Here is a 19795-nt window from a genome sequence, read left to right as displayed (position 1 = left end):
TTCTATGCAGCTAGAGCTGGCATTTTATATGCCTATTATAATTTAATAATTAAGCTGACTGATTCAGTATCCTTTTTCAAAGGAATTGTATAAAAGGTAAGACCTAAAAGCAGCTAGAAGTAGCACTGCTGAAACAATTACAAGCAGAAGGGAAAATACTGTCTCTTTCAAAGCCCTTCATACTTTTTGCCCATAGAGACACAGAGTTCATTTATGTGAAGGGATGGATCAAGAGGAATTTTTCCACAAACTGAAGGTACTTCCATCAGCAGAACAGAACTCAATCCTACTGCAGCCCACTAATTCCCCCACCATGTTGCTCAGGGAGCAGGAACAGCATAAAGGGCAAATAAAAGGTTTAGAAGGAGAGAAACAACTGAAATTGCTCCGTTCTTTTCAGTTCATGAATAATTTAGCATGGATCTAAACTCAGATGATCCTTGCCCTTGAAAGAACATGACCAATTTGAAGTAGGGTCGAAAAATACCACATAAATACAGTATGAATGCAACATCTCAATCTCTCTTAATTTCTTGGTATCCCAGAATAGGGTCACCAACTTGCTAGAATGGGAACACCATACTAAATTCAATATGTTCTGGCAACTGTGCTACTTATCACTGAGCCTGCTTCAAAATGCTGGTACTGACCTACACAGCTTTTCGCAGCTGGCTTTATATACACTTCAAAGAACACATTTTAATTATTGTTGTTTCTGTCATTGCTATAACTTCCAACACATTTTCATTTGAACATTTGCAGAACTTTACCATGATGGAAGTTTTTGTTGCCTTTTGGAAAACTAGCTAGAGATGGAAGTTTAAAACAAATAAGCTAACTGAATAAATAAAAGCAGTATATGAGCTGCCATATACTGTCAGACCCTGGTCCATCAGTCTGGTACTGCCTAGTACAAGCTAGCAGCAACTTTTTAAGAGCTCAGGCAGTAGTTTCTCTCCCCTCAGCTACAGAGGAGCCGCCAACAGGTGATACCAAGAACTGAACCTACGACTTTCTGCATACAACACCTATCTTCTGTCACTGCCACTCCTAATTTTCTCAAGTACAATCTCCTGGCCTCTTTTGGCAAGGACTGCAAGTTATTTCTATTTGTTTATTAAAGTATTTACACTCCACCTTCCCTTTGTGGCTCAAGCTAGCTTACAATTCCAAAAATTAAAACATACAAAATACAATAAAGCCCTATTTAACCCACTCCCCAAGAAAATGCTTTAAGCTTAAAAACCCATTAAAAGCCCAAGCACCTCTTAAAAACTTCTAAAGACTGTGCCTCCATCAGCTTCTGAGAGAGCCATTTCCACAAAGTGGGAGCCACTATAGAAAAAGAATGTGGAGGAGTGGGGAATCAAACTCGGTTCTCCAGATCAGAGTCCTCCGCTCCAAACCACTGCTCTTGACCACTACACCACACTGGCTCTGATTTTATATACCAGCCATTCCCAAATGATGTGCTGAGACATATTTGTGTGACTACAGGGAGAATTACTAACATGCCATAAGAAATCACATTAAAGCTTTCTGGTAATAAATTAGTGTAAAAAATCAATTAAATTAGGATACTGAGCAACCCCCCCATTTTTGTCAGCAACTCTCTCACACAGCAAATCTCCAAGCACAATTTTCCAGATATAAACCCCACTGAAATAAAAAATGACTTATTTCCAGGCAAGCATAGAGAGGATCAAGATGCGAATCCTAGTCCCTTTAGATCCAGCTTACAGTGTGTGTGTGTGTAAAGTGCCGTCAAGTCGCAGCTGACTTATGGCGACCCCTTTTTGGGGTTTTCATGCCAAGAGACTAACAGAGGTGGTTTGCCAGTGCCTTCCTCTGCACAGCAACCCTGGTATTCCTTGGTGGTCTCCCATCCAAATACTAACCAGGGCTGACCCTGCTTAACTTCTGAGATCTGACGAGATCAGGCTAGGTAAAAGGGCTTACACTTAAATACATTTATTGAATGTATTTTTACTACTTAAAACTGGCTGTATACTTTACTCTTACAAATTATTCTTTCTGGGGTCCACCTGTGAGGACTGCATCCAATTTTAATTAAGAAACAAGGGGGATATAAAACAAACAGGGAAATGAAGCTAGTTAGTTGTTCAAGTAAGTAAACCCTTAAGAATGTACATTACAAATACACACACATAAACTCTCTCCCAAATACATACATCAACTATAGGACAGGTTTTTTTTTAAAGCTACACCCTAAAAACAGGCAGAAGCTTCCAAGAATTCTGGTAGGAAGTAAAAGCAAGGTTAGTGTATAGCCCTCTGTAAGGTCAGGTCTTTGGAAAGGTAGCACATAACATGTTCGAAATGAATACTACCCAAAGACCCATTTACAGCCTGAACATGCACAGCATCACAAAGCATATTACGAGCAGTATGAGCACACTGTACACATGGCTTCCTGTGGAGAATCACTCACATATATCACAACTTAATTTTTTTTACCTTTACTGAAGAAGCGGCATAAAGCATATCCTCAAGTGAAAAATGGCAACATCGGTTCAAATACTCCTGACAAAATTCCTGTATCAACTGCAGATTATACAAACTGTCCGCCAATGACATGGTCTCCTTCAAACATATATCTATGAAAGAGAAAAGTTAGGACATTTTACAAAACAGAGTCTTAACCAGTACATTGTACATTTGTTCTTAAACATGGGTGAGGGGGGGCACCCCACAATTCTAAACCATCCCTATTGTTCTTTAAAAAACCCTAATACTTCCCCTGCATTTTTCATGAACAAATGAGAACTTTTTGCCCCCCTCCCCGGCCCTGACGTTCAGGACCAATTTCACTTTGTTTCGAAACATACTGCAGGGAATTTTGTTTTCTGACCACAGTGATTCTGAATAATTTCAGTTTTAGTAAGTCTGAAATTTTAAAAACAGTCTACCTTCAGGGGATACTTTCACATCAACCTGTCCTTTCAGGAACCACTGTGAACTGTGGAGCATTCTAGAACACACTTTAGGGTGCAAACTTGGTTCACTGACCAGCCCTTGTGGGATATACTGCCTTACTCTGCTATGAAGTTAGCAATCTCCAGGTGGGGACTGGAGTTCTCACAGAATTATGACTGATCTCCAGACTCCAGTACAGAGGTAAGTTCCCCTAGAGCAGTGGTTCCCAATGTGGGGCACACGCCCCACAGGGGGGCAATTTGATTTTTAAGGAGGGCAATTCAAGAATGAGTTAACAGTGAATTTTTTGCATTTCTTATAGTTCTAGGGGCCTCATATACGGTATATAAATATATATTGTGACATACACATTTTTAAAATTAAAATCAGAATGTACATGGCGGTCAGCTGGTGACAATGGAGAGGGGGAAAGCCCGCTAATAGAGAGGAGTGGTGGGAACATAGAGTTGACTAGAGAGTGCATGAGCGCAGATAAGTGAGGCATTCATTCCACTAGTCATTACGACTTGATTTAAATCATGTTTTTTACCAGAAAGACTCATTCTTGCTGGTATAATCTTAATATTTACAACCAGATGAAGGCTTCATTTTTGGAATAATAATTTTTCAGAGTAATGTTTACAGCTATATAAAAATACTGATTTGGTTATTAGAAATACATAGGCAGATAATTATGAAATTATTGCAAGGAAGAGGAACCTCATTAAAATATTCCCAAACTAGGTCTTTTTTACGGCCTGCTGCCACTATAGGTTTTCTCTTCCAGGGAGATAATATTGTGATAAACCTCAGGGTATATACACAAGTGTAATGGAATTTAAAAGGGGCTATATCTCCCAGCAGCCCTTGCTCTGGAGAGGCTGGCCTTCCTTTTTCCTGAGGGAAGGAGGGAGGAGGAAAAATAAAGTTGGTGGGCCTAGGCTGGAGCAGGCTAGCAGGAAGAACAGGCCAAGGAGGAGAAACAGGCTGCTGGAAAGCTGGAAAAGGGGGACCAAGAAGTGGAGCAGAGAACTTCAGGGATTCCTGCTGCAGGACTGAAGTCCCAGGTAGAGACTTTGCTGTTTGGACAGCGTCAGGCGAGCCCTTGTACAAATCTATGGTGAGACCACACTTGGAATACTGTGTACAGTTCTGGTCACCACACTTATAAATGGATATTACAGAGCTTGAGAAGGTGCAGAAAAGAGCAACCAAAATGATTAGGGGATTAGAGCAACTGCCCTATGAGGAGAGGTTAAAAGGGTTGTTTAGCTTGGAAAGAAGGCGGTTAAGGGGAGACATGATAGAGGTCTATAAAATTATGCATGGTTTGGAGAGAATGGACAGGGAGAAGCTTTTCTCCCTCTCTCATAATACAAGAACGCGGGATCACCTGCTAAAGCTGGAGGGTGAAAGATTAAAAACTGATAAAATGAAGTATTTTTTCACACAACGCATAGTTAAATTCTGGAACTCCCTGCCCCAGCATGTGGTGATGGCTGCAAACTTGGAAGGCTTTAAGAGGGGAGTGAACATGTTCATGGAGGAGAGGGGTATTCATGGCTACTAGTTAAAATGGATACTAGTTATGATGCATACATATTCTCTCCAGGATCATAGCAGCATGCTGAATATATTAGGTGCTGTAGAACACAGGCAGGATGGTGCTGCTGCAGTTGTCTTGCTTGTGGGCTTCCTAGAGGCACCTGGTTGGCCACTTTATTCAATATAAAAGGAGAGATGGCATGGCTTTGTGATGAGACAGAAACTAAATACCCAAATTCAACCAACTTTGCAAGAAAACTGTTGTTACCGTTCCCATCTTCCTATTTAGTTGAATGTGGCTTTACTGCTGTAAATGATTTGCTACTGAAGAAAAGAAATCGACTGGATATCACTAAACATGGAGACTTGAGACTGAAGCTGACTAAATTGGTGCCTAATATAAAATCTCTCTGCAGGAGGCATCAAGCACAAGGATCTCACTAACTTTAGTCTACTTATCTTGAGGTGAGCTCAAATTGTATTTTGAATTTGTTAGGTACTTTTATGCCCCGTGGCGCAGAGTGGTAAGCTGCAGTACTGTAGTCAAAAGCTCTGCTCACGACCTGAGTTCGATCCCAATGGAAGTCGGTTTCAGGTAGCCGGCTCAAGGTTGACTCAGTCTTCCATCCTTCTGAGGTCGGTCAAATGAGTACCCAGCTTGCTGGGGGTAAAGGGAAGACGACTGGGGAAGGCACTGGCAAACCACCCTGTAAACAAAGTCTGCCTAGGAAACGTCAGGATGTGACGTCACCCCATGGGTCAGGAATGACCCGGTGCTTGCACAGGGGACCTTTACCTTTTTAATTACTTCAACTGTCCTTTCGTTCTTTTATTTTTCTCTTTCATGGATGCCATGTTCTTTGCAAGCTTGTTTAGACCAGGTTAATGGCCTTTTAGACTTCAACCACGTGAATAGTTCACTTTTTGAATAAGAATTATATGTCACGGGGGGGGGGGCAGCAGGGTTTTAGAGATGCTTAGGTGGGGCATGGCCAAAAAAAGGTTGGGAACCACTGCCCTAGAAGAAATGACAGCTGTGCGGGGGGGGGGGGCAGATTATATGGTATCAAATCCCTGCTGAGCTCCCTCTGTGATGTAATGCATATAAAATTGGCAGATAGTGCCAAAAATGTTGTACTTATGTTTTAAACCACCTGTCAAGAACTTTATACACAAGGATGTTGGCTGGGAAGGAGGAAAGTGTGTGGTGTGAAGTAGAGTGACCTAGTGACAAAATGAGAGGAAGAACCAATGAGAGAGAACTGGGAGTGAAGTGTTCTGACTGGATGACAGGATATTATTGGGGGGGATATACATATTGGGGAGAGGTTAATACAGGAGGATAGTTTTCGTTTAAAATCTTTTTAGGTAAAGCTACTCTAGGCAGGTAAGATTTGTCAAGCGAGGTAGATAGGATTAGGACTGATTTACATTTTTTAAGTATTGGGCTGGAGGCTGAAAGAGGCAATTGAATGATCTGAACTCTGTATGTTACAAAAATAAAGTTTCTTTTTATTCATTTTATTTTATAAACATTGTCCTTCTGAACCCTAAGATTAATGGTTTCAGGGATAATAATCATGCTAGTCGGCTTTAGTTACCAAATGGGAATGTAATTGGATGTGGATCCACCAGTGTGATCCAGGTTGGCAGCACTGTTTGTGGCAACTAAAAGAGGCAGGGAAGCAGACTGCACTTCAGTAAGGGAAGCACTCCAAACTCTGCTCTCCCTAGACATTGACTCCAAATCTCCAAGAATTTCCCAAGCCAGACTTGGCAATCCTATATAAAGCTGGTGAGGATTAAAATACGGGAAGAACCACGTATATTGCCCTGAGCTCCTTGGAAGGAGGGGGGGGGGAAAGTGAGGTAGCTGAAGAGTATGCATTCTAGAACATACCAATAACACTCCCCTGCAGTTTCATATTATAAGGGAAGAGCAGTACCAGCAGGTCAGCTCTCTTCAAGAGAAGCTAGTCCACCATTACAAATCTTTGCATCAACCTTCCCCCCAACCATCTAATATGGTTTTAAGGAACCCCCAAGGTCACCTGGAGCACTCTGAAACTGGCTACATTAGCCCATCTGCCTCTAGGTATATTCATTATTTCGACATTCAATAATATATATCAGGTGCAACAGTTATTTGATTTAATTACTCTACTTCTTCATAATGATGTTTTAAATGCTCATATGGTCAGCTAAATTGAAAAAGATTAATTCATGATAGAAGCACTTCAAGTTACTCTTATCAAATATTCACGGTTTTAGTAGTCAAAAGATTTTTAAGAACCCACCTAAATTAAAATATCCATTTTAGGAATTGCATTACTAATCCCTGAAAGCTACTGGTAAACTATTTTACGAGCTTTAAAGGCCACAGCAGAGATCACATTAAGAACTAAGACAATGGAGGAAAGGACACGATAATTTGAAACAGCCATAAAACTGAACATAAAACAATTATGCAACTTGAATTAGCTCATTAACAACTCATAAGGAGTTGAATGGAAGACAACATACTTTACATTTACTGGAATATTAACTGTGCCCATGGGCAATGATCTGTGACAGTAACAAATAAAGAAGCTGTTGTGTAACCAATATTAAATAAATATTTATTTATTCATTTATTATTTAGCCCATGAGCTAAAGCAACGAGTATGGAAAATGAATGCCGTTTGGGATGTTGTAACACTCACTGACTCGCCATTGGTTTCTAGTAAAATAATAATAATAATAATAATAATAATAATAATAATAATAATAATATTTGTATAATGTATTATGTAGCATTGTTCCTGAATATTCACAGTATTTCACACACATTAGTGCAGGAATTCATGGCTGAAGTGACTTTTGAACCAAGGACTTCCTTGCTTAAAGTTCTGACTATTATTTATAGGAAACAGCAGAAATCTAGCCTGGAAATTTGCTAGCAGAAAGCTCCAATTTAGTAATGACTGAATTCAGTATTAATGAACAATACAGGTTTTAAAATATTCAGCCCATAACATTTATTAATAGTTATGCTTTATTCATGTCACATGAGTTTTTGCTTTTTAAATTTTTTTTTTAGTTAAACCAAGGAAAGGACATACACGTGTGCGCGTGTGTACAAGTAGACTGTTGCAAACCACGCTAAATCAAGATGATGCACCTCCCTTGCTACCCCCAACTCCTCCAACAGTTAGCAGAAATTGTCTACATTTTCTCAATTTTGTGCTAACTAGGGTAATTACAAACTTCTTTTTAAGTTCCCAGGACTCCATCTTCTGTAATAGGTTCGTTGATACACCAGACAGTTGAAACCATGTAATTTGTGCTCATAGATTCCACTCATTTATTGGCACTAGCAACAGGATTTCTTTACAAGACTGCCTTTAAATAAGTCGATTTCTTTTTCTTTTCATGGCTACACCAAGTAGGGCAACTCTAATGTCACTTTTTCTTACATCATTCTAATACACTGCAGCTACTACCAGCACTTGCTACAGCAAAATTTTTAAAAGTATCCATCTCACCCTCCAATCTGACTATATCCGGGCAGTAAAAATGGATCAGGGCAGCTAAAGCACAACCATCTGTACCATCCTTCAGCAGATTTTCCACCAATGGAATGCAGGGCAGCTGCTTAAGCAGAGTTTGCTCCTTCCTATAACGAGCCTATCATGCAAAAAGAAGAAAAATAAAATTGACCTACGACCAGAAACACATGTGAAAGCAGGTTTCATACTGCAGATTCAATAAGCACACACAAAAAATTGTTTCCAAATCAGACATAATTATCTAACTTTTTTGTAGTCTTAGCATTTATGTTAAGTGAAAAGAGGAATTTTAGAGGAATGCTAATTCCATTCAGAGTTGTCTGTTTTTAGCAGTCATAAGCATACTGTGTTTAAATTATTCCAGAATAAACATTCCCATAGTATTCTGAAGACAGAGCAACAAAATACAAATATTCAGGAACTGATTAATGCAGACAGATTATTTAGCTGCTCTCATTTAGCAAGATTTTATAAAAGGAAAAAGAGTGACAGTTTCTAACACCTCTTGAGAAGCTGTACTAGCAATCAACTTTTTACTAAATTCAGAGTTAAGGAAATACCAGCCTTTCAATATTAGTTCAGCACATGGAATAATAAAATTTGACAGCTCATGTTCTTTCATAAAATCACTACAGGCTGAAAGCATAGCTTGCAATAACACTCATTACTAATGAAGAAGATCGGGAGGGGGAGGATGGTCATGGGGGTGCTGGCTGGCAACGGCATGATGTCACTTATGTGGAAACTCTGAAAATGACATCATGCCTCTCTAGGAATCACTGGAACTTCCAGGGTAAAACTGCAGAACTCCTGCCTTCAGTGGGAAAATGGGAAGTCTAATGTCTAGCAATCTCGCTTCTCAGTTTCAGAACTTTTTCAAGTGCCTGAGACTTTCACCAAGTGCAACCAATTTTTTTAAAAATGAAGACCTTCTCGGAGATTGCTATTCAAGGCGGAAGCATGCTTCTGCCACCCTACTTCATCACTCTACTATTCTTTCTTTCACCCATTTATTGTGTTGCACTGAAATATGCTTTACAAGATTTCCCTCCAAATTGTTAATCTCTCAAATTTTATTCTACCAGATTAAAACCACCTATTGTTATATTAATGTTGGAAAAAATCTGTCGAGCTGCCATTTCCCAACATTTGTGTAGCTGCCCTAATAAATAGAACTTATTCTGTTACTTTAATCCCCCCCAAATTCATTGTGTATAGATGAAATATAATTATGGAAGTTTAATATTCCCACATCTAGGAAATTAGTATTTAGGTCTAGCATTGTAAAGAAAGACTGATATACACATTACCTTATCTATGACCTTGGTGCTTCTAGCTGGTGACTCTCCATGCCAGAGCTCTTATGTATAGCAGCACTTGTCATATGAAAGCCTGATAATGTGAAGAGTTTCCTCCAACACCATCCAGCACCGTTTATTAACTCTCCATTTATTGGAAATTCCATGTGACAAGTGGAGCTGCGTATTACATACTCTGAGTTGAGAATCATATGCAAATCAACAAAGATGTAGATAAGTCATTGAGAGAGCAGGGTCACCAAGAAAGAGGAATTTATTGTTATATATTAGCTCTTCCCAAACTTCTGAAAACAAATATCATCTGTGTGCCAAGTCAGCATACAAGGAGCCATTATTAATGGCTCTCCATAACCATGGGTCTCTTCAGGAGTGGAGCCTAAGCCATTGTTTTTAGATGCATTGTAAGAGTTAATCCAAACAAATATCAGGGCATTCAGCGCAGTCCTGCTGGACAGCAGTATACCTCAGCTACCCATATGGGGAAATCCCTTACTTGAAAACTGAACTTTTCCTATGTTTAGTTCTTAGAATTGCAGGGTTAGCACATCCCCCTCCCCAATGTTAGTTTTGCACACAAAGGGAATTTTTAATGTGCAATTACATTTAAACATGCCTCCATGTGCATTTCTGAGGTAGCACAATGTTGCAATGCATCCAAAATGTGCTTGTGAACCACCTTTGCTGAGCTTTTGAGGATCTGAGTTAAACCATGAGATGAGTGGGATTTTTTGATTGCTCTGGTAATACTAGAGTTAGAAATGGTCATACAATATCAGCCAAAATAAATCTAATTGAACATATCTAAAGTATTTTGATATAGGTTGAGCAATAAATCTGAATGATACAGAAAAGGCACAACTATAGAAGGGGGTGAAAAAGGGCCAAACTGTTCATGAGAGAACCATATTTGTTAAGGCTTCAAAAGCAGCCACAGAGAGGGGAAGACCGACTGCAGCCATGGTTATATATCCCTGGCACCATTTCCTCGAACAGAAATCACTCTTCTGAAGCAATTTTTAACTGGGAACCCAATAACAGTACAATGCAACACTGACAACAGCAGATTTGGCATGAGGGTAATATTAACCAAGGAACACTAGAGGGAAAGATTGTTTCCCCTGTAACATAATTCTGATCTAATATGAACTTACCCTATGTCTGCTCAGAAGCCTTTATGAAAAATATTGTGAGATCCACATTGTAGTCTTATGCAAAGTTACTCCAGTATAAGCCCATTGTCTTCAATGGGCTTGGATTAGAGTATCTGTGTGCCATGCTATCTTACATAACATGCTGTCTGATTTAAAGAGGGAACAAGATTCAAAACAAGCGAATGACCATTGTTATGCTTGATTTTTACTGTAACTCACTTATCAGCAAAGGTCAAACAATCCCCCCTCCCCCACTAAAGGAATTTGTGACGAGAAAACCATATAGTGCATAGGTCTATTATTTGTTTATAATAGGCACTCAATGTGGAGAGGCAACCAGCTGCCATAGGAAAAGATGCTGCTGATGAATAATCAGATGCACTCTGAAGCACAGGGGGTGGGAGAGAAGCCCTTCAACCCTACCTAAATGAGGAGTAAAAGAAATTATTGTAGACAGGGAAATATGGTCTCTGGTGATGGGAAAACAAAAAGGTTTAGCAAGCTCGCTCCCAATTTGGGAACTCATGTTTTTTCAGGCTTCCAACAACATGATCCTCTTAGAAGTTTGATTTTTTAATTAAAAAATTATCAGGAAACTTAACTTGGGGAGAGCTGCCATGCTCTATGCTGCATAAATTCCAGGATGCTCCATTAGCCTATACACTACTGATCCCTTCTCCCATCTATGCACTCACTTCCTAACAGATAAGCGGCATATGCAAGCTATGTGTCTGGAGTGCAAAAGTTACCTACAATACATACGTATAAATATATAAGCAAGTCTGACAGCACACTTTCCAATGGCCAGCAACTTCAGGGTGTAACACATGTTTAGCAGCGCTAAAGACACACAGGTTTCTTAAAGAATTTAAACTGATAAATTGTTCATAAATAGTAAAACTGATGTGATATGCAAATTTCAGTTAACATATTTTTAAAGAATGGAACAGATTGGGTCACTTCTGCTAGGCCATGGGACCAAACGTTTAAGAAGACATCATAGTCAGCTAAAAATAACCATTTCTAAAGGGCCAATTTTTTAAACAAGTTATGCTCAAGGTTTTTTGTTTGCATTGCACAGAATTTTACAAACAAACCTGTTATTATGTACGGATGATACCTTGAGGTAAAAAAAAGGATTGGAAGCCACACTGTAAAATATATGCATTCCTAACTCTCCTTAGGAATGCACTGTTAGTCTCCAGTTAATCACAATGCTTTCCATAGTGTTCTCATATTACTGTGAAAGTTTACTGGTGCTGCCCTTTTGGATAGAATCTACTATAAAATTTCCAACAGATACAGATGAAATGAATAATTAGACCAGCATGACATGGACAGCGCCATCCATAAAATTAAACTAGTGTATCAAAGGGAAGCAGTTGGGCAAACTTACAGGAACCAGTTTCCAAAACCATTTGGAAGGAGACTTCAGAGGAAGCAGCAGGAAAAAAAGAAAAAAATAAAGCAAAGAGCAAAGGAAATGTGAAAACTCTAAAAGACAAAACTCTACAATTCCATAATCACATTTAACTTAACATTCTCAGTTTTGCACAAACATGACAACATTTAATAGCACCTGATGATCAATACCAACATTGCATTTCATCACAACAGGTAATAAAAAGACATTTGCCAAAACAATGATTTACTTTTTGTACTTCAAAATTTAACAGAATAATTATCACATAAATCAGTTTAGTTGTATCACTAATATGGCATTTTTAATCATGGGTACATAATTACCATAGTGATTATGTAGAAACAATTCTATATAGAACTGCATAGCGATTTGGAAACATGCAATGTTAACCTCCAACACAAACAGAGACCTACTTTTAAAGTTCAAAATATAAATATATTTGCAAAATATAAACATATTTATACAATTCTGAATATTTCAAAATATAAATATATTTTCTAAAAAGTGAAGTTTTTCACTGGACTGCTGTGGTTATGACAAAAATGCAAAATTCATTCCGGCAATGGTTTGAAATACAAAGAATAGTGTTTGTGTTAAATTTTTTTGCCTCTTCTTTTCTCCTTTAAAGCAATTTCACAGCCTTTTGAATTGCCCTGTGAACTCTGCGAAGCTTAAAATGCAGTTCAGGGGATTCTACAGAGACTGCTTCTGAGAGGAAAACTTGAAGGACATTTGGATGTGTTTATGAATAGTGTGCACCGCTATGATTTGTGATCAAAAGGCTCCAAATAAATGACCTTTAAGACCAATGGGCATGGATCAACAGATTCTGCTCATGAGAGCGATGTGTGTCGTCACCAGTTCCCCTAAATGCAGCCCCCACCCAAAAAAACTAGCTACAAAGGAAAGGGTGGTTTTTCAGGGGCTCTATATGTGGGAAAAGATCAATGCATTGCATTCAAGTAGCAAAATTCTCTCTCCCCCTTCCTCCGTTTTTTTTGCTGTTAAAAATAAATTCAGCTGAAGATTCCATGTTGGATCTGGCAGAAGACAACAGAAATTTATTCATGACTTAAAAGGGGTTTGGACAAAGGTCAGATTGTGACTTTTTATACGCAATGAACTGAACTGGAATTAATGTGATCACTGATGGAAAATAAGTAACGGTGAGACCTTTTATCCATCATTTTGAGCAGTTAACATGGACTCCCTCTACTGCCAGATAAAAGATTTTAACAATGTGTTAAGGAATCTCTGCATTCTTAAATGTCTAAGACATGGCAGTTTTTATAAGGAGAACAAATGCTCAAAATCAAGACAATTATTGTAAGTAGCCAAGCAGGTTCATTAGTTGGTCCTAATAAAAAGTATTATACCACAGCTGCATTCAGAATCCTAGTTCACCATGTAAAGTTTAGAGCTTAACTTCATATAACCATGACTTTACTATGGGGTATTCTTCACGGAGATTTGCTGCTGTTTCGACGCTGATTTGCGTCGGAGTCAAATTTTGGTTATTCACTGCCGATCCGTGTTTCTCCCCCCTGAGCAAAATAAGCCGGGTTAAAAGAGAGGCAATCCAAACCACTTTTGAGACGATCTTTCCTGTGGACGGGTGTTTTGTTGCACGGATGCCCATGAAAAAATGTTTGCTTCGCTCCCCGGGAGTCTCCTTTCTCCTCCCCCAAGAACGGTGATTGGCTGGGGGAGTTTTGTGCTCGGACAAGAATATCGCCCCTTTGGCTGGCTGCCTGCCTGCCTAGAATCCTGGCACTTCTCTCCCTCCGTCCCCGTACGCCTTCCCCGCCCCTCGCCCGGGACGGGCCTTGGAGCTGGGCCCACACCTCCAAGCCCAGGGGGACGTCGGACGGACGGCTCCAGGGGGAGACCGGCGGGGCTACGCCATGTGCTCCTCGCGCGCTGGGGGTGGTGGTGGTGGCAGCTCAGTCTAGGGCAGCTGGACCCGTGGGGAGGGATGTTCAAGGGAAGGGGCTGTTGGCCCCTCTGCCCCAGAGGGGAGGGGGGGATTTTTGAGAAATCGGATGGGAAAAATGTGCATCCTGAGAGCGGAAAACCCAAGGCGAAACTCCCTCCCATCACTCTTCTGAAGAGGGGCGACCAGCCTGCTCTTATCTCCCTCCTCTCTCTCGATGCACTGTGGCCGGATCATGGCCGGCGCGCAATCCAGGGGCCTTCTTTCCTCTCCCCCCCCCCACCATGCACACTGGCTGCATCGGGGCTGGTGCGCAAGCTAGGAGCCCTCCTGTCTCTCACGATGCAATGTGGCTGGATCATGGCCAGCACGCAATCCAGGGGCCTTCTTTCCTCTCCCCCTCATTCCCACTTTCAGCTAAACACTTCTCTGGGCACATGGATTCCCTGCTCCCCCAATCCTGTCTATCATTAAAGGGCAATGGGTTCCACACCTATAGAAAATAGAGGGAAGCTTTGAGGAAAGCGCTGCCTTGCCCCCCCACCAATTTGGAATCTGACTGTTCCAAAAGCAGAACAAAGCAAGGGTGGAAGAAAAATGGAGGAGACCAGAGGGATTGGTGCTTGTTTTTTGCGCTGGGGCTGGTGAACCACACGAGATAATCTGCTGGGCGGAGTTGGGGCGGAGCTGGGGGCAGGCATAAACAATGAGCCTGTTGGAAGGGGAGGCCTCCTGCAAAAGGGACAGACCAAACCATTGTCAAATACAGCATGCTTTGTTCCCATGAAAAACCAAAACTACAAATAATTGACGGGGATAAATCACGGCCATGAAAAAAACATTTAAATCGTGTTTTTTTAGTCCGTGGCAAAACAGAAGCAAAATCTACCGTGAAAAATGCCCCTACAAGTACTACAAAGGGATCATTCAATAATACCAACATAGATTTGAGACAAAGGCTGCAATCCTGAAGGGGCCCCCAAAGTTATTTAGGAGCTGACATGACCCTGCACCAGTGTAAGTGCCCCTTTAACCTGAGATAAGGGGCACTTATGCTGTCCCAGGGGCAACCATGCCAATGTCAGGGAGCTGTGGAGCTGTGCTGGGCCCCACTGCTAGCACAGCCATGCTGGCAGGGAATTCCTGGAAAGGGGGCGATCCTGGGGGCAGAGCTGCCTTTAGGCAGCTTCCTAGCCTGGGAATGCCCCTTTGCGCTGTGGTGTTGCTACGCCACCTTTTTTTGGCTGTTTTCAATGGGGGCATTTTCCTTCTTTTATATTTTAAATTTCTTTTTTTTAATGGGTTGCAACTCACAAATGAGGTCATCCTGTCATTATAATTTGGATAAAGAATGATTACCTTTTTGGTCTCTCGGGTATTTTGTGTTATGATATTCCCTGCAGCATTCTGCAGGCGCTACATTCATTAGGTACTCCATTTAATGCTGTTTTGGTCAACTATTTAGTTTTGGCTGTGGCTGACTGCATCACTTTGGGGCCTTTTAAGCAGAAAATCAAGAGACAAATATGATGATGATTGACTGCATCAATATGCATACCCAGGTGATATGTACTTTTCATGCTTCATGTCTTATGCATTGCACAAGAGTACTGGGCACCTTTTGAGAGCTGGTTTAGCATAGCAGCTAAGCTATGAATCATCATGTCCTCGGTTTATTTATTTACTTCATTTATATCCTGCCTTTCTCCCCAGTGGAGATCCAAAGCAGTTTACACCATTCTCCTCTCCTCTACTTTATCCATTTGGTTTGAATTTTACCTCTGTCATTAAGTCACTAAAGCTGCAATCCTGAGAACACTTTCCTGAGTGTTCTAATGAATAAAATGGGACTTATTTCAAAGCAGATCTGCTTACGATGTCTCCCCAAGTTGCTTTAGGCAATGCACAGTCTTATTTCCCAGTCTATACAATACGGATAACAACACTGACCTACTTCACAGGGTATTTGAACACTCCAAAGGACTTAATACATGCTAAATAATATTTTTGTTTTATATTACAATGTTTTTTATGTACAGAGGAACATGCTCTAATTCAGAGATTCTTAATGGGGACTGGGAAGTTAATGGGAAGTCTTCAGATAATGCCAAAGGAAATAACCATCTGCAACACTAGAGGAAGTGAGTTCCAAAGATCACAGCTGGCTGCCGAGAAAGCCCTCATATAGGTTCCTGGTTCTCCAGCCAACATCTGGTCACAAGCTGGTCTACATGACTACAGGCAGTCCATCAGGTGCCTTTGACCTAAGCCATTCAGGGCCTTAAATGTAAACCACCAGCACTTTCTATTGGGCCTGGAAGCACACTGGCAGACAATGTAATTGGCACAGGATGGAATTGATTTGGTCACTGCAGCTAGTGCCTATAAAATACCCTGGCCACTGTTTTCTGAACTAGCTGACGCTTCAAAAGGTAGTCCCAAGTTGATACAGTGCTCAGATTTACATTACTGAAACAAAGCCACTCAAAAGCCATAAACTTACAGATATTAAAGCATCTTCTTGCCTATATCAGACCTTTGTTATTGCAAAAGAGGATGCAGGTAGAACTTTTAATTTTAAGTGTCAGCACGTATTTTGATATGAAGCATATAAGCACATAAGCAGTTCTTGAAATCTGAACTATTTCCAGACAGATTCAACTTATGTGAAACTGAGAAAAGACTAAGTTCATTGGGGACTTGATTAAAGGTCAGTAACCAGATGCCAAAACCCAGGCCTAAATTTGCTCCTTTGTCCCTCGCATCCCTGCAAGAATCAGCTTGCTAACCAGTCATCATACAGAAGCAAGTGGAAAGAACAGTGGCTAAGGAAATGGGGCTTTATTAGCCGTCTCCCATGGGGAGGGCAACGAGACAAATGCAGCCCAGGCTCACCACCCTCCATCAATTCCTCCAAGGGGCTGCCATATAAAACCAAACAGTAGTGCAAATCCAACTGCATTTTAATGTCTCCACAGTGAGGGTAAACTTGCTTAATCCTAACGCGTTTAGCTCCCGAAATGTTATAAGGCAGTTATGTATTTTATTCATTTAGTACATTTTTATTCTGCTTTTCACCAAACAACTCAGGGCAGGGTAAACGATTATGTCTCTTCCTCTATTTTATGCTCACACCAACCCTGTGAGGTAGATTAGGCTGAAAGCGAATGAGAGAATGTGACTGGCCCAAGGTCATCCAGTGCTTTTCATGGCAAGTGAGGATTTGAACCTGAGTCTATCAGGTCCCAGATCCAAAACCTGGCAACCTGTTATTTGGGGGCTGTAGGAATAGCACTTTAATGTTTTTACATCCTAGCAGCCACTCTATATTGATCTGGCTGGGAACATCTACTGCCTGACATTAGATCTGGCTTGCTACAAGGCTGTGAACTAAACCTAAATGGTTGCATGATTAGTTCAGTATGGAGGATTTCAGAGGTACACAAAGCACTTCACATATACCTTACTGCCTGCTTACAACTCCTTGTAAGATGAACCCGTATTATTACCTTCATATTGCAGAAGGCAGCCTGAGCCTGAGACACTGTGATTTGCTTAGACTACCTGGTAAGCTCAATGGCAGAGACCAGATGGGAGCCAAGACATTCTTGGGTTTCAGCTCAGGCTCAGCCATGATGGAATTCACCAGGAATTCACATAATGAGTTCAATTTAGATGAAGATTGCACTAGACAAGACATTAAGGGATAATTTATGTTAACATACTATTACACTGAGCATTACTTCTGGTTTACATTTTGCTTACTTATAACTGAACGCATGAACACATGAAGCTGCCTTATACTGAATCAGACCCTTGGTCCATCAAAGTCAGTATTGTCTACTCAGACTGGCAGCGGCTCTCCAGGGTCTCAGGTGGAGGTCTTTCACATCACCTACTTGCCTAGTCCCTTTAACTGGAGAAGCCGGGGATTGAATCTGGGACCTTCTGCATGCCAAGCAGATGCTCTACCACTGAGCCACAGCCCCTCCCCAATTATGTATACTTTAAAATAATATCAGATATCATTATTTCTGAATTTGCAACAAAGTGTTGGGCTGGATCCAACTATGTTTTCTGCTGGTGAAAAAGGAAGCAGTGGTTCCCTTTGACCAACCCCAAAAAACTACATTGGAGATCAGGGGAACTGTGAGTACAAAAAGCCCTATGGGTTGGAATTTACAGTAAGGAGGAAAATTGGGAAGTGAAAGAGAAAGCTGGCTGTATCGAACCCATTGTTACTAAAAATTAAAATTAAAATATTTCAGGATACAGAACATTAAAGTTCACATTTCTGAATATCTGGTTTCCATGACAGAAATTAAGATAATGCCAGTAATGCCCAATATAATGACGCATCGGTGAATTAATAATTAGTACTACTGAGTAGTTTTTCTCACCCATGCCAGCTTGGATCTTGCACCCACCTCCTCATCAGGAAAATACACCTAATTCTATGATATTCTTTTTTCCCTGCTTTTAAAGTGTTATATACTTTAAAGGCTGAGATGTCTAAATTCTTGCATTGTAGGTGAACTGGCATCTCAAAATGAACCTGTAACGAAGTATGAAATTGTGCACTGTGGTACAGGGTTCTGAATTTCCAGCTAAGGAAGATGAAAAGAAACCCACATTACAGCAGGGAATTCCAGCCTGGAATGGATAACTGAAAATAATGAAGCCAGCAGTGGAAATAACAGGCCCTTGATTTATTAGATTTCCATATGCTAATCGAAGCCATGTGCTGACTGGTGCTACAATTTATCAAGAGTAAAGAAGTCAGGTGATGAGCCACAGATTTAAATATGAGGATAATAAGAGGACAGGAGAAATCTGGCTACGGTCTGGCAAACATGTGCCAGCTGGAATCAGAGAGCATCCACAACTAAGCTCCCATTCCGTCCTACTTCACTCCAAAGAGTGAACTTTGTGAACTCCAAAGAGAAAGGGCACTCCTAAGGAAGATCTAGCAACAGACACCAGTGAGTCAGTTAGAGGCTATGGTAGTTCGGTTGCCAGTGCTTACAAAAAGTCCAGGCCTTTATAGCCACAAGTGTCTAACAGAAACTTGGTTTCAAATGCAGTATATGAATACAAGTTTACAGAACTCACGAAGTTTACCTACACTGAAACTGGCAGTGGCCTCTTGAAAAGGGAAACAATGAAGAGGGTATTTCCAGCATCTTCCTGGGAGGCTCAGCCACATGTTTGGATATTTTCCTTGTTAAGCAGTCCCAGTCCCATGGGCTAAACAGAAAACTGGTGCAGCTCCTGCTACTGGATTGTGCTCTGTTAATTCCCAAATGCAGGAACCACTAAAGTCTCCCCTCCCAACAATTTCTGCAGCCGGAATACGAGGGGAGAAATAACTGACAAATGACACAGAAGGCCCCCACATACAGCCTTCTGACAATTATTCGATAATTACCAACTGCCAGCAGAGACATCCCTTCAGGGGACACTGACAACACAGACACAGCTTAAGATGCTATGCATAAGTAGAACTGTCCTTACATGTTTTAATGGAGAGATACCTGCTCCCCTGGAGAAAAAAAGAACTAACCCTCCAAGTGAAGGTTAGTAGTTGTGATTTGGTTCTCCAATCACACATCAGAGCTGAGATGTGAATCTCTGAACTGTTGTGACTTAGTGCACTAGACTTCCTTAATCTGACCCAGTTCTGAGTCAGTTAATTACAGTCACCAGTGATGCAAATAATTTGGTAGCCTTACACACAGAGGGAAAACAAATGCAGTGCGTGGGGTGGGGAGAGTAGGGCAAAGAGGGTTACCCAAGTCGTCATGACAGCCGCAATTATATGGGTAAGTCAGCAATTTCAGGAAACATCACTGTGACAGCTAACAGCTCTGAAAGGCACAATTTAGGAGACAGCAAAATAACAGAGCACATGGTATGTTTATTAACCATAAATTACAAGA

At 40.8% G+C, this 19795-nt stretch overlaps 1 protein-coding gene across 3 annotated transcripts in view; it reads right to left on the bottom strand.

The window, feature by feature from the left end:
- The window catches only part of CAMSAP2 (calmodulin regulated spectrin associated protein family member 2), a 130621-nt gene that overhangs the window by 42171 nt on the left and 68655 nt on the right, over nt 1-19795 (bottom strand). For 2 of the 3 annotated variants that reach the window (XM_056844155.1, XM_056844156.1), the window contains exons 5-6: nt 8007-8148; nt 2479-2618 (exon numbers count right to left, since the gene is read on the bottom strand). In XM_056844155.1, the coding sequence (XP_056700133.1) occupies nt 2479-2618; nt 8007-8148 (282 nt within the window). Of the gene's footprint in view, nt 1-2478; nt 2619-8006; nt 8149-11896; nt 11930-19795 lie in introns of all 3 variants that reach the window. The other variant, XM_056844158.1, reaches the window with a different exon arrangement.

This window comes from Euleptes europaea, chromosome 2 (assembly GCF_029931775.1).
Source record: "Euleptes europaea isolate rEulEur1 chromosome 2, rEulEur1.hap1, whole genome shotgun sequence".
NCBI classification, from domain to species: domain Eukaryota; kingdom Metazoa; phylum Chordata; class Lepidosauria; order Squamata; family Sphaerodactylidae; genus Euleptes; species Euleptes europaea.
The sequence above is the reverse complement of the archived record's forward strand: the minus strand, read 5'-3'. Positions and strand labels throughout refer to the sequence as shown.